Below are 13,220 nucleotides of genomic sequence, written 5' to 3' on the forward strand. Positions count from 1 at the left end.
TAACTTATCCCACCAGCAAGTTGCATACGTATGAATGAATGCTTTCAGAGTTCTGATTGATTTATGCAGAATCAGCTGTTAATGACATCAATCAACAGAGTTAACAAAGGCTAGTGATTGGCAGAAGCCTATTTGTGGAGACAAGGTACTGGCAGTTTTGCCATGGCAACTGTGAGTCTCTCAACTGGTTATAGTGGAGAGAGGGTGAGATGTATTTAGTTAAGTAGAGTGTTCTCCTGCGATGAGTCCTTCAACTCCTTGGATGGGTCATGTAATAATAATAACAATTTTTTGTTTATCATTGGTAGATTATCTTTTTTGAAGTGTGTGATATTGTTTATGGAGTAGTTGAATAGATCCTAATCCCTTTTGGTTCATATCCTGACCGAAGCTTTTTGCGATAAAATCTTGTGGTGAAGCTTTCTTTTTTCTAGTTAGTAATTCGTTAAGTGTAGCCCATGTTTGCTTCATATTTTCATTATATTCGTAAATTTTTGATAGTAGTTGATTTGTTGTGTTTTTTGTTTATTAGTTGGAAGTTCTCATATAAAGTTACAGGATTATTTATTCTAAATAGGCAATTCCAGTCTGTACTTTTTACAAGGTTGGTGAAATGCTCTTTAATATGAACGAGTTCTGTCATGTTTGCAGTGTTTGGGGGGGGGGGGGGGTGACATATGAGACAAAGTAGTGATCGGCAATTTTGACGTTAATTACTGATGATGTATATGTATGGATGGGAGCTAATATGTTGATATGGTCAATGCATGATTGTGTTAGTGAATTGTTGAATATTTCTTCCCTTGCTAGGGAGTTTATGGTAAGGTTTATATTGTACTGGCTTAGTATATTAAGGCATGTGTTAGTGGTTGAAGAAGCATGGTCAAGAGTATTTATGTTATTGTCTCCTATTATGATGAACTGATGTGTTGCATGAGTTCAATTCCGCTTAGCCATGATTCTGATTCATGCAGAAAGCTGAGATGATTATTATTTTATTGGGGGGGGTCTGCATATTATTATGATAATCATATATTTGAGGCTATATTTGTCATTATTTGTGATTTATGAAATTAGTGTTTCCGCATGTTTGAAACGAATTTGTTTTTTGGTCGCACTGTATTTTTCTTTGATGAATGCCAGCTGTTTCCAAGTTGCCATCTCCTCTTGTGTTTGGTCTACATAAGTTGTAGGACTGGTAGTTATTAATTTTGTATGCATAAGTTTCTGTATCATTTATGGCTACTTCGGTCAGTATTAGTACATCTATGTTTGTCAAGGTGTAGCTAAGCAATGTTGTCAATGTAAGCCAGTGTTCTTTATACTTATGTTTGTGTGTATGATAGTGAAGTTGGTATTATTACTATTATTATTATTACTACTATTACCTACGTGACACCTCCAGGGAGTCCAAAGACTCATCGAGACAGGGCACCTACTCTACAACTCTCTGTCTTCACCACTCAATTCACCAACTACAACAAACCACAACTACACCAACACCGTCTACTGCCAACCACCTACTTCTAGTATTTTTACAGACAATCGGAAACATCCATGCCCACTGCAAGATTCGAACTCGCAACCTTTTGGCTGGAGAGTGGATACGCTAACCACTCAGCCAACCAGGTCATCAGATATTGGTGGAAATGGTTGTCTGTCCATTTTTTCAAACAGTCAGAGACTTTGAAATTTATATTTTCTGACTAGGTATGTTCACCTAGATTTGAGATCTCCATGATATAGTTTTTAAAATAATTTTAAATCTTGTTCTTAAGGATGGGTAGAGTTAATGTATTATATTGATAGACTGTGTGGGTTGGATTCTCTTGCAATTATATAAACTCGAGCATTTTCATTCTGTCTCACAAATATCTTAATCCTTAGTGCACAGGAACTTGTAGTTTTTCTTTTTGTTTTCCTTGCCTGGTATAAAAGATTTTTAAAGTATGAAGTTCAGCTTTCAGATATATAGATTGGAGTTGGGAGTTACTTGTCAGTTTGGATCGATGTTGTCGGCCTTGTTTTCTTGCTTACTGCGAGGATCTGGTCTCTCAGACTTCTGCTGGTAAAACGAGTGATGATTGGTGGCAGTCTCTGTTTGTTTTTTTTTGGTATGCCTTGGTTAACAGAGGTGATATCTTTGGTTGTGACTGGAATGCCAATTTTGGTTCAATTAGCTGCCGTGCTTAAATCTTCGGTCTTTTCTTTTGGTATTCCCTCTGTTTGAAGTTCTGTTTTTAATTCTGTTTGTAGTATGGCACTTGAGGGCGTTTAACTTGAGATTTTCTTGCACTTCTATCGCTATCATTAATTTCATTTTTATGTCTTGCGCAGTTCCTAGCATTTCTTCAAAATTCTCATTATTGTACTGTATGTAATGTTCATACTCCTGAAATTTTTTGTTAATTTGTTCCATGTGTATATTAAGCAAGTCTTTAACCATGAGTTTGAATGAATTTAAGTTATCTGTAATCTTAGGATTAGGAAGGGACTTACTTTGGTGTGTGGCATTGCTTTTGCTTGGTGTCTGTTCTTTGTTCTTCATTTTCTCACACATTATAGATAGCGCCATTCAGTATGTTTCACAGATCCCTTTGCTTTCCACATGGTTTCCAAGATCCTGGTAGCACTGGTAGTGTAGTCTTTGATCACAGCAGCCAGAGCAATGCAGCCTTTTCCCTTTGTCATTTAACGTCTTGTATACTTGTTACAGGATATTTTGATTAGTGACCTTTGGACTTTCTTCAACTGAGCAACTGTAGTGTGTATGTTAAAATGGCCTGTGCATGAAATTCTATCATTTTAGCTTATGTTACTCATTAAAAATTTGGATAAATTTCCATTACTCAGACCTCATATAGCTGTTTCATTGTCAAAGTGGTTTTTATTTAATGAAGATTATGAACATGTTTTGGTTTATTCAAGAAATTAAGATATATATCCTGTTCGTTATATAACGCTAAAAATCTAACCAGTAATTCACATCATTTTTGTCATTTACGCTTGTCATTTCTACTGCATGAAGCTGCCCTCATTTCAAGTTAAAGAATTTGAATTTACCTTATTCCTGAACTCCATGGAGTTCAGGAATAAGATAATTTCTCCATGGAGAAATTTGGAGAAACTCACGTGGTTGCTCTCAACATTTCAAAGGCGTTTGATTGGGTTTGGCACAGGGGCCTACTCACCAAACTGCCATCATATAGTCTGCCTTCCTCACTCTGCAAATGGTTTCTCACTGATCGCTCACTACGTGTTGTGGTGGATGGTTTACTTTCCTCAGATTTCCCCACCAATGCAGGAGTACCTCAGGGTTCTGTTCTTTCACCTACTCTCTTCCTCTTGTATATAAATGACCTGCTCTCACAGACTTGTAATCCTTTGCTGACAACAGTACACTCCATTCTTCCTTTTCATTTGACAAACCTGTTAGTGCTCAAGTATTAGAATCCTCAAGATCTACCACCAGGGACCTGAACTCAAATGTTCTAGCTGTATCCCAGTGGGGCAAGGACAACCTTGTAAACTTCAATGCCAACCAAACTCCGTTCCATCTGATCTCTCGCAACTCCTTACCTTCAGTAATACTGAGATATCCAAACATGATCAGATATCTCTTCTTGGACTGACCTGCACCTCTGATCTTTCCTGGCACAATCATATTTCAACTGTTGCTTCTGCAGCCATCAAAACACTTAGTGTACTTTTTTGCACTAGTCACTACTTCACATCTTCGCAGCTGCTAACTCTATACAAAACCCAAATCTGCCCAGCCATGGAATATTGCTCCCATATTTGGGGTGGTGCACCAAAATTTTCTCTAAGATTGCTTGATTCTATCCAGAAGAGAGCAATCTGGCTAATTAATGATCCCTCTCTCACAAATTCACTTCAATCTCTCTCTCTCTCTCTCTCTTTCTCTCATACACATTCAGTTTCTGCCTTGTGCCTCTTTTATGGATACCTTCGCGGACAGTGCTCTGCTGAATTGGTTACTATTATTCCACCACTCTCTTCCAAAATCATTAAAACAAGAGCCACTACTAACTAACACCCCTTTTACAGTCCATCTTGAAACTCACTGAACCAATATCACTGCCACCTCTTTCATTCCATCTACTTCTGTCCTTGGGAACAGTCTTTCCCATTACCTTCCCCCAAAGATTACAATCCTCAGCTGTTCCAGCAAAATGTGAACAGACTCCTCCTCTTTTCTATTCATCTTGCTCACACATGACACTAATGTGCTATATTGTGGCATTTTGTGTGTGGATCAGATATAAAAATAAATAAATAAAAATAACTACAGATATATTGAAAATGAACTATGCACCTCTGTGATAAGCTGCTTTATTTGAACATGGTAAACAAAATTCAAGTGAACTGATAAATCAATTATTTTACTATACACGATATACCAGTTTCCTTGGGTTTTATTAATTGTAATTTATACTTTGTTTGACTACCCAGGAATCATTTTTTTATGCATTATTTATTTTTCTTATGTTTTGTAGATAATTTTTAAGTGACTTTAATTTCTGCATTGTTTATGAATTTTGCTTTGAGAGTAGGAAAAATACTAATGTGAACAATGCATTATTCTTCAGCCTGCATCTGCTCGTGGTACTGGAGTCCATGTAATACATAAATGGGCTCAGATTCCTAAGAAGCATCCTCTCATTGTTCAGAGGTATGTATAATTTTGTCTTTTCATTTTTCATAATTACTCATCAGATTGATTTGGATGGTTTACTTTCCTTCATAGTTTCATATTAGAATGTACATAATGTATGCTTATATTTCGTAGTAATCATAAGAAGTGCTGTTTAATGAATGATATTTAATCACACAGTTTTATTGAGTTATCTTACATTCCATTGAAGAATAGGAATGTAAGTAGACATTATAATAATAATAACAGTGGAAGACCTATGTCTCAGGGCTCTGTTTTTGGTCTAGTGATCTGTTAATCAGCTTAGATATTGGGTCTCTTCACAAATGTTCCTCTAGATTTATGGCACATGCACCAAAAGTGGTACATTGGATGATTAGAAGTGGCACATTGGATAACAGTGGTAATAATAAAAAAGTAATCCTATTTATGCAAAAATCAACATTCATAAAAAAAAAGCTAAAACTTAGTAATTATTTTTAGCGATTTTATAGTTTCATGCATATCTTTCACACATTCACTTGTTTGGTCCTGAGATAGCATTAGCAACAACAGTGCATCAGGTTTTTGTCAGTCAGTTTACAGTTGATACCCGTGCACTATGGAGTTTTGTTTGTCCTTTATGAACATTTGCAGTTTTGTACTTTTTTGAAAATTAAGTCTTGTTTTGACATTTACTTACCCATCACAATGCAAAAGAAAATGAGCAAAAGAAACACAGAAAGTAATAGTAAGCATAAATTCAATGAACAGTAGGAAAATCAGTTCTTATTTATAGTGAATCCATCAGAAAATTCTTGTACATTGTTTGTGAAAACATTTTCTCACATAATGAAAGACATGATCTTAATAGACACTAAAACACAACATCAGACTGAAATAGAAGGAAAACTGAAGCTAATGCTTGGGTCTGAGTTATGGAGAGAATATGTGATTAAGAGAAAGGAAGAAATCAAAAGAAGACGAAATATGTTTGTTTAAAGAAATTATGAAAGTTTGGCAATGATTGATTAAATTGATTAAAAACAAAATGAGGCCGCAATTGACTGACTGAAATTTGAAAAATTCTCTGCTGCTCTCAGTAACTATTTTAACTCCAAACAAAGGTAAGTAATGTTTATTTTGTTTTTATATTAAATCAATATATCATATCTATATTAAATATCTGCACATCTTTTTAAATATTAACTGTAATAATATTAACATTAACATAATATTAACAGGGAGTTTTTAAGGGTACAAGAGTTGTATGGCCATCTGAACTCGTATGTGAAAAAAATTGGCACATGGAACGTAAAAGGTTGGCTACCCCTACTCTAGATGAAACATTAGAATTTCTCTGACATTCTCTGCAAATGTTCTTCATTTGATTTTGTCATCTATTCTGACTACTTGTCAGAACAAGTTTTACCAGCAAGTTGAAAATGCTGCCATGGGTAGTCCTTTTTCATCTACCCTCTCAAACTCCCATATGGAATGATTTGAACAGTGACTTTTCAGTAACATCAATCCTCATTATGTCAACCCTCATTATGGTACAGCTATATCCAAAAGCAATATGCCAATCCTATTCAACTTCAAGAGCAATTGTATTCAAGGATGAACAGGATTAACACTTGTAATGAAATCTTGAAGCTCAGAAAGGTAAAACTCTGTCATAGCACAAAATATCTCCAGAAGTGGTAATCCTGTTCATCCTTGAATACAATTGCTCTTGAAGTTGAATAGGATTGGCATATTGCTTTTGGATATATATTCATTCTTTATCATTATCTGCTCTACTGAACAGTGCTGATGCAATAAATAAATTTTATTAAAGCTATATTCTTGTCTAGTGGCTTCACTGAATTCTACGTTAAAAAAGCTGTTTCTAGAGACAAGCAACCTAGAGTTTCTAGGTTGCCTGTCTCTCAGTCAGTTATCAAGCATCCTGACATCCTTATATCAAGATATTTCTCGAGAAGGTCACCAGATCATTTAGATCTGTTAGGCCCAGTGGTACTTTTACTTTTCTTTTAATGAATAGACTTTCTTTCTATCTAGGCTATCTGCAAAAGATAAATTTCTGCCTCTAGCTTGCTCTGTGTTTATCAGATAGCCTGCACTTGTGGGCTATCTTGCTTAAGCAAATCTGGAAGATCTTCAGCTGTTACATGTGATGAACATTAGATTCCATTACTATATTATTACATTACATTTCGTGAACTAGATCAGTCTTGACTTGCTGAACATGCCATCTCTATGAACATCAGATCAAGGACATCATGATGTCCTTGATCGTACACAAGCTATTTTCTTTTAGAATAATAATGCAAAGAAAGCTGTGATGTCTTACTCTGTTGTCCCCAGTCTGAACAGAAATGGTAGACTAAGGTTATCTCCATTATGAGAAATTGTACATCCAATCCTTAGTTTTTTATTTATTTATTTATTATTTTTTTAAAATTGAATTCATTTTAAAAAAATTGTAGTTAGATCCAAAAAAAAAGTACTTGAAACCTTGCCTCTGTTATTTATGTGCGACTCACACGTGTTCATTGTTGGGTCATTTTTTGTTACTTATGCTTGTTTAAGATTTATGCTGATGTCATTGATACTTTAGCAAAAATTGTATTAAATAAAACATCTCTTACTCAGTTGCCCATTGTTGTTATTGTCTTAATAATCATATGTGCAGTGTCTATTCTTGGGAGGAAAAAAAAAGCAAGAAAAGGGATTGGGGAGGGGGGGGTGCATTCCACTAGTTACAGAGTTTAATTTCAGAAAATATTTATTATTTTAATATTTATATTTCTAACTTCTCTTACAATAGTTACATTGTAGGCTGAAATTTGATGTGTTTATCTGTCATCATGTTAAGTTCCTTTGCATGATATACTGCTATGCTTTTCATCTTAAGGTCCTAAATTGCAAATTTAGTTACCTCTTGCTGTAGGATCTTGGTCTTGGGCGTCCTCTTTTTCTTTGTCCTTCCACTTTGCCTTAGAGGATAAGTTTTTCCAGGTTGTCATTTTCATGTCTTGAAATGTGACTGAAATATTTGAGAATTCTTTCATTTACAATGTCACATAGCTGCCTCTTGATTTTTAGTTGATTTATTATACTTTCATTAGACTTTTTGTCCATTCAGGAGACTCTCAGTATCCTTCTCCAGCACCACATCTCAGAGCTGTTTATCTTGTACATATCTTTCTTGCTGAGTGTCCAAGATTCAACACCATAAATAAAAATTGAAAACACTAAGCCATTGCCTAGTCTTGATTTAGTGGTGATTGAAATGTTTCTGTCTTTCAATATTGTCTGCAATTGCACCATTGCTGACCTCACCATGGTAATTCTCTTTATAATTTCTGGTTGATGCTTATTAGAGCTCCAAGGTAAATGAATTCATCCACCTTCTCAAAGTCAATGTTGTGGGTGAAATTGTCGTTTTCATCTATGGCCATGTATTTTGTTTTGTCACGATTAACTTTTAAACCATATTTCAGGCTTTCTCATTCAACTCTTTTAATGAGGGACTCCAGTTCTCCTTTGCTGCTGACAGTAAGAACGGTATTGTCATCATACCTAAGATTATTTATCTTTTGCCACCAACTGAGAAACCCACTATTGTGTCCGTTAAGTGCCTTTCTCATAATGTATTCTCCGCAAAGATTGTATAGATGAGGGGGAGAGTATGCATCCTTGTCTCACACCTTTCTCGACATTGAACCACTGAGTTGTTTTTCCATCTATCTTCACCTCAGTCTGTTTTTGCTCTCGTAGAGTTGTTTTAAAAGGTGTGTCAAGTGTTTCTGGGATGCCCATTTTACTTAGTATTTTCCACAGGTCCTCCAATCTGACACAATCGAATGCTTTAACACGCTCACTGAAGCACATATGCAAGGGAATATTAAATTCTTAAGCCTATTCAACCAAGTTTCCAAGTTTTATAATTATTGCATTCGTTGACGTTTCATTTTTGTTTATTGAGATAAAAATGGATTTTACCCAATCATCAGACCAATATCCTGTCTTCAAGATTTTATTACAAATTTTTCTGATGATTTCAATTTCCTGTGGCTGCTAGATGTGCGAGATTATATATTTATTTATAAGATTATTTATCTTTTGCCACCAACTGAGAAACCCACTATCGTGTCCGTTAAGTGCCTTTCTCATAATGTATTCTCCGTAAAGATTGTATAGATGAGGGGGAGAGTATGCACCCTTGTCTCACACCTTTCTCGACGTTGAACCACCGAGATGTTTTTCCATCCATCTTCACTGCAGTCTGTTTCCTCTCGTAGAGTTGTTTTAAAAGGTGTGTCAAGTATTTCTGGGATGCCCATTTTACTTAGTATTTTCCACAGGTCCTCCAATCTGACACAATCGAATGCTTTAACACTCAATGAAGCACATATGCAAGGGAATATTAAATTCTTAAGCCTATTCAACCAAGTGCCTTAGATTAGAAATTTGGTCTCTGATTCCACATCCTTTTCTAAAACCTGCCTGTTCTGCAGGAAGTTGTTACTCGACATATTGTTCGTCTTTCTTTAATAATAATATAGAGAAAAATTTCACTTGCATGTGAGATCAAGGCTCTAAGTTTTATAATTATTGCATTCGTTGACATTTCTTTTTTGTTTATTCAGATAAAAATGGATTTTACCCAATTATCAGACCAATATCCTGTCTCCAAGATTTTATTACAAATTTTTCTGATGATTTCATTTTCCTGTGACTCCTAGATGTGTGAGAAGTTCGCTTAGTATTTGGTCATTGCTTAGGGCTTTTTCCCTTTTCTGAGTTTTTAGAGCTTCTTCAACCTCTTCTTTTAAAATGCACGCTTCCTTATGGAAGCCTGTGTTTTCTTTGTTGAATGAGACTGAATTATCTTTGTATAGATTTGAGCAATAGTTTTTCCATCTGTTAAGGATGTCCGTTGGATCAGTAAGAATACAATTGTTTAAATCGTATAAATTTTCTATTTAACAATCTTATTTTGCTAAATAGGTTATATATATATATATATATATATATATATATTTTTTTAAAAAGAATTGAATGACAAAAATCAAGAAAAAAGGAAAAAGGTTTAATAAAATAAATTTCGTATGATGATACTGCATTCCCCCTTTTTACGGGAGTTCACGGTACCATCTAGTCCCCCCCCCCCCCAAATTTTATCCGGGAACCGGCATAGGCTGATGAATCATACCTATGGCTGGGTTAGTATTCCTAATTCTAATCCGTGTGTCCTCAGACCGGTTTGCCTGCTTGCGGGATGAAAACCACTAGATAAACTAGCGGAAAAAACCCTGCTGTCCACGCCCAATACCAGCTAACTTGGCTATGGCTGAGGAAGATCCTTAAGCTCCTCACATCGTTGACGGGAATCGAACCTAGGACACTCCTTCCCCAGGCATATGGTTGCGAAGCGCAAAGCTGCTAGGCTAACCGCGCGGACAAAAGGTTTAATAGTATCACACGACTAGTTTCGGCTTTTTACAGCCTTCTTCAGGTGTCTTTATAAAAGAAAAAAAACCTTAAACATTGAAGATAAAAAAACTGTGAATAGCACAGGAAAGTCACTATACATATTTAATGTGAAAACATTATAGTTAACCTATTCAAAGTAGTTCCTTCATTGGTCACATTGTTGGGTGAGTGCGTTTGTATGGCGTCTCGTGAGCGCCAGTATTTGACCAGCAGAATGACAGTCTGAGAGGTTATAGCTTAAATTATTATTTAAATTTACAGGGTTGAGGATGATTTCTCTAGATTCTACAATTTTTCTCTCCAATTCGTCTTTGGGATAGATCTAACAATGTTGTTAGATCTATCCCAAAGGATTGTATGATCATGGTTTTCATCATCAGAAATCGGCTGGATAAAGCACTGGCATGTGTTCTCTTGTGAGCGATGTCCCTCCTGTGCTCCTCCGTACACAGTTCAATAGACTTATCCGTCTGCCCAAAGTAAAGGATGCTGCAGTCACACCATATCTTATACGCACCGGGATATTTTAGATTGTGATGGCTAGGCTTTGGACTCACTAGGGAGCGGATCTTAGGAAGCAGAGTAAATAAAGTTCTAATGTTATATTTTTTGAGAAACTGTACTTATGTATGGAATAGATATATTGCCTTTAACATTATTCATTTCTTGAGTATGGCAACTAGGAGGATTAAAAAGGAATTTTTTAGTAATTTTTTGAAAATAACCATTTAGTCTTGAGGGTAGATGTAAGAAAATTGATTTCCTTATGAAGTTCATCAGGGTCGTCAAGAAGAGAGCGAGCTCTATGTGCCAAAGTAGAAATAATTCCAAGTTTCTGAGGAGGGAAATGATGGGACTGACTATGGAGATATCTATTGGTGTGTGTAGGTTTTCTGCACATCAAAAGTGTATGTTTTTCAGAAGAACTGGTTAGTTTCACGTCCAAGAAAGACACGGCGCCATTAGTTTCAAACTCTTATGAGAAAATAAAAGAACTAGAACTTTGGCACAAGCAGTTGGTGGTGAAGGATTTGATGATTTTGCCATTAATGATATAAATGAAATAAGTGCTGACAGAGTTCTTAATGAGGAGTTATTAGAAGTCACATTGGAGAAGGTTGACCCAAAATATTTCAGCATGAGGACAACCATCATCTCTAACCCCTGATTTAATTTAAAGGTCCTTCAATTGGTAAATAAATTGGAAAATCATCTTCTGATTAATGATCGGATAATCGAATAGGCTGTTAAATTCCAATCAGATCTGAAATCTTGTATAGATTGCTACAAGGAGCTATGCAGCAAACTCTCCAAATTAGGAACACATTTATCTATTACTGAATTTACTGTTAAAATAAATCAACCTGCACCTGAAATAATGCCTCATAAGGTTTCTGATATAAGAGGAAATCAACTGTCAACAAACGTAGATGAAAGTGATGTACAAAACATTTCCTCAGAGCAAAGTGATTTTGCATCAATTCAACACAAAAAAGAATGCACTTTCTATTAGAAAGTGAGTTGGAATAAAAAAATCATTGTTAAATCCTATTTTCATGTTCCTGAATTTTTTTTTCCTTTTTGAAATTTAGTTTTTATTATTTTTTATTTTTATTTCTAAAAGATTTTTTTTTGCTAAAATACTGAAATAAAAATCGATTTATGTTTTTTAAATAAAATACAGATGGATGAAAAAAATAGTTTTTTTTAAAATAAAATTTGGATGATCCTTTATCCAAGTGTAAGCAAACAAAGTTTGCACCTGAAGTATCTTCAGGACTGAGGCAACTCGTGGTAAAGGTTGACCAAGCTCTCATCACTGTTTGTCTTAGTATCTCCCATAATGCAATCCAGACCAGTTTCAGCCTTTATTGAGGTCTTGTCAGTGGGAGCCAGACCCCAGAGGTGGTGATACTAAGTTGGAAGCAATGGAGAGGTCATATTTTCCTATACAAGTTGCCAAAAGATGTCTCACCTTATTATTAAAATACTCTGGATTTAGAGAAAGATGTTGGAAGTTTTTCTCACTTGGTTAAACTATAATAAATTTAGTTTAATCCTTTATCCAAGTGTAAGCAAACAAAGTTTGCGCCCGAAGTATCTTCAGGACTTCAATTCCTTTATCTGCAAGGAGATGTGCTTTGCATTATGGGAAATACTAAGACAAGTAGTGATGAGAGCTTGGTCCACTTTTACCATGAGTTGCCTCAGTCCTAAAGATACTTCAGGCGCAAACTTTGTTTGCTTACACTTGGATAAAGGATTAAACTAAATTTATTATAGTCTAACCAAGTGGAGAAAAACTTCTAACATCTTTCTCTAAATCCAGAGTAATTTAATAATAAGGTGAGACACCTTTTGGCAACTCGTATAGGTAAATATGCCCTCTCCATTGCTTCCACCTTAGTATTACCACTTCTGGGGTCTGGCTCCCACTGACGAGACCTCAATAAAGGTCAAAACCAGTCTGGATAGTGGCCCTTCCCTTAATGCATAGCATTATACATGTCCGCAAGGAGATGTACTTTGCATTATGGGAGATACTAAGACAAGTAGTGATGAGAACTTGGTCCACCTTTACCATGAGTTGCCTCAAATGTCCTGAAGATACTTCAGGTGCAAACTTTGTTTGCTTACACTTGGATAAAGGATTAAACTAAATTTATTATAATCTAACCAAGTAGGAAAAAACTTCTAAAATTTGGATGGATATGCTCAGCTAAACAAAATTCATGTTTCTTTTACCATGATTACTCGTCTTTGAAATTGTGGAGACTATCTGATATTCTTCTATATATAGTACATACTGGATGTCTTTAGAATATCTTACATGATATTCTTTAGAATATATATACCGTGTAAAAACAGGATTAGGTGTATGCCATGGGAATATCTACATGATATTGAACAAAACATTGAGTAAACTTGTTTTAAATGTCAAAGAAAAAAAGAATTAAATTCAAAATTAATATAGGTCATAGGTCTCTGTAGCCCTCTGGAAATAGCATTTGCATCTGTACTGCTATACCATCCAATGAAAGACCGTTCTAAGCTCAGTACT

At 35.3% G+C, this 13,220-nt stretch overlaps 1 protein-coding gene across 4 annotated transcripts in view; it reads left to right on the top strand.

The window, feature by feature from the left end:
• LOC150099984 (tubulin monoglutamylase TTLL4-like) overlaps nucleotides 1–13,220 on the top strand; it is a 548,120-nt gene that overhangs the window by 215,042 nt on the left and 319,858 nt on the right. For all 4 annotated transcript variants that reach the window (XM_090402675.1, XM_090402676.1, XM_090402677.1 and 1 more), the window contains exon 8: nucleotides 4,611–4,693. In XM_090402675.1, coding sequence (XP_090258801.1) covers nucleotides 4,611–4,693 — 83 coding nt within the window. The remainder of the gene's footprint in view (nucleotides 1–4,610; nucleotides 4,694–13,220) is intronic.

This window comes from Typopeltis vanoorti, chromosome 13 (assembly GCF_054136105.1).
Source record: "Typopeltis vanoorti isolate ZY-2024b chromosome 13, IOZ_Tvanoo_1.0, whole genome shotgun sequence".
NCBI lineage: Eukaryota > Metazoa > Arthropoda > Arachnida > Uropygi > Thelyphonidae > Typopeltis > Typopeltis vanoorti.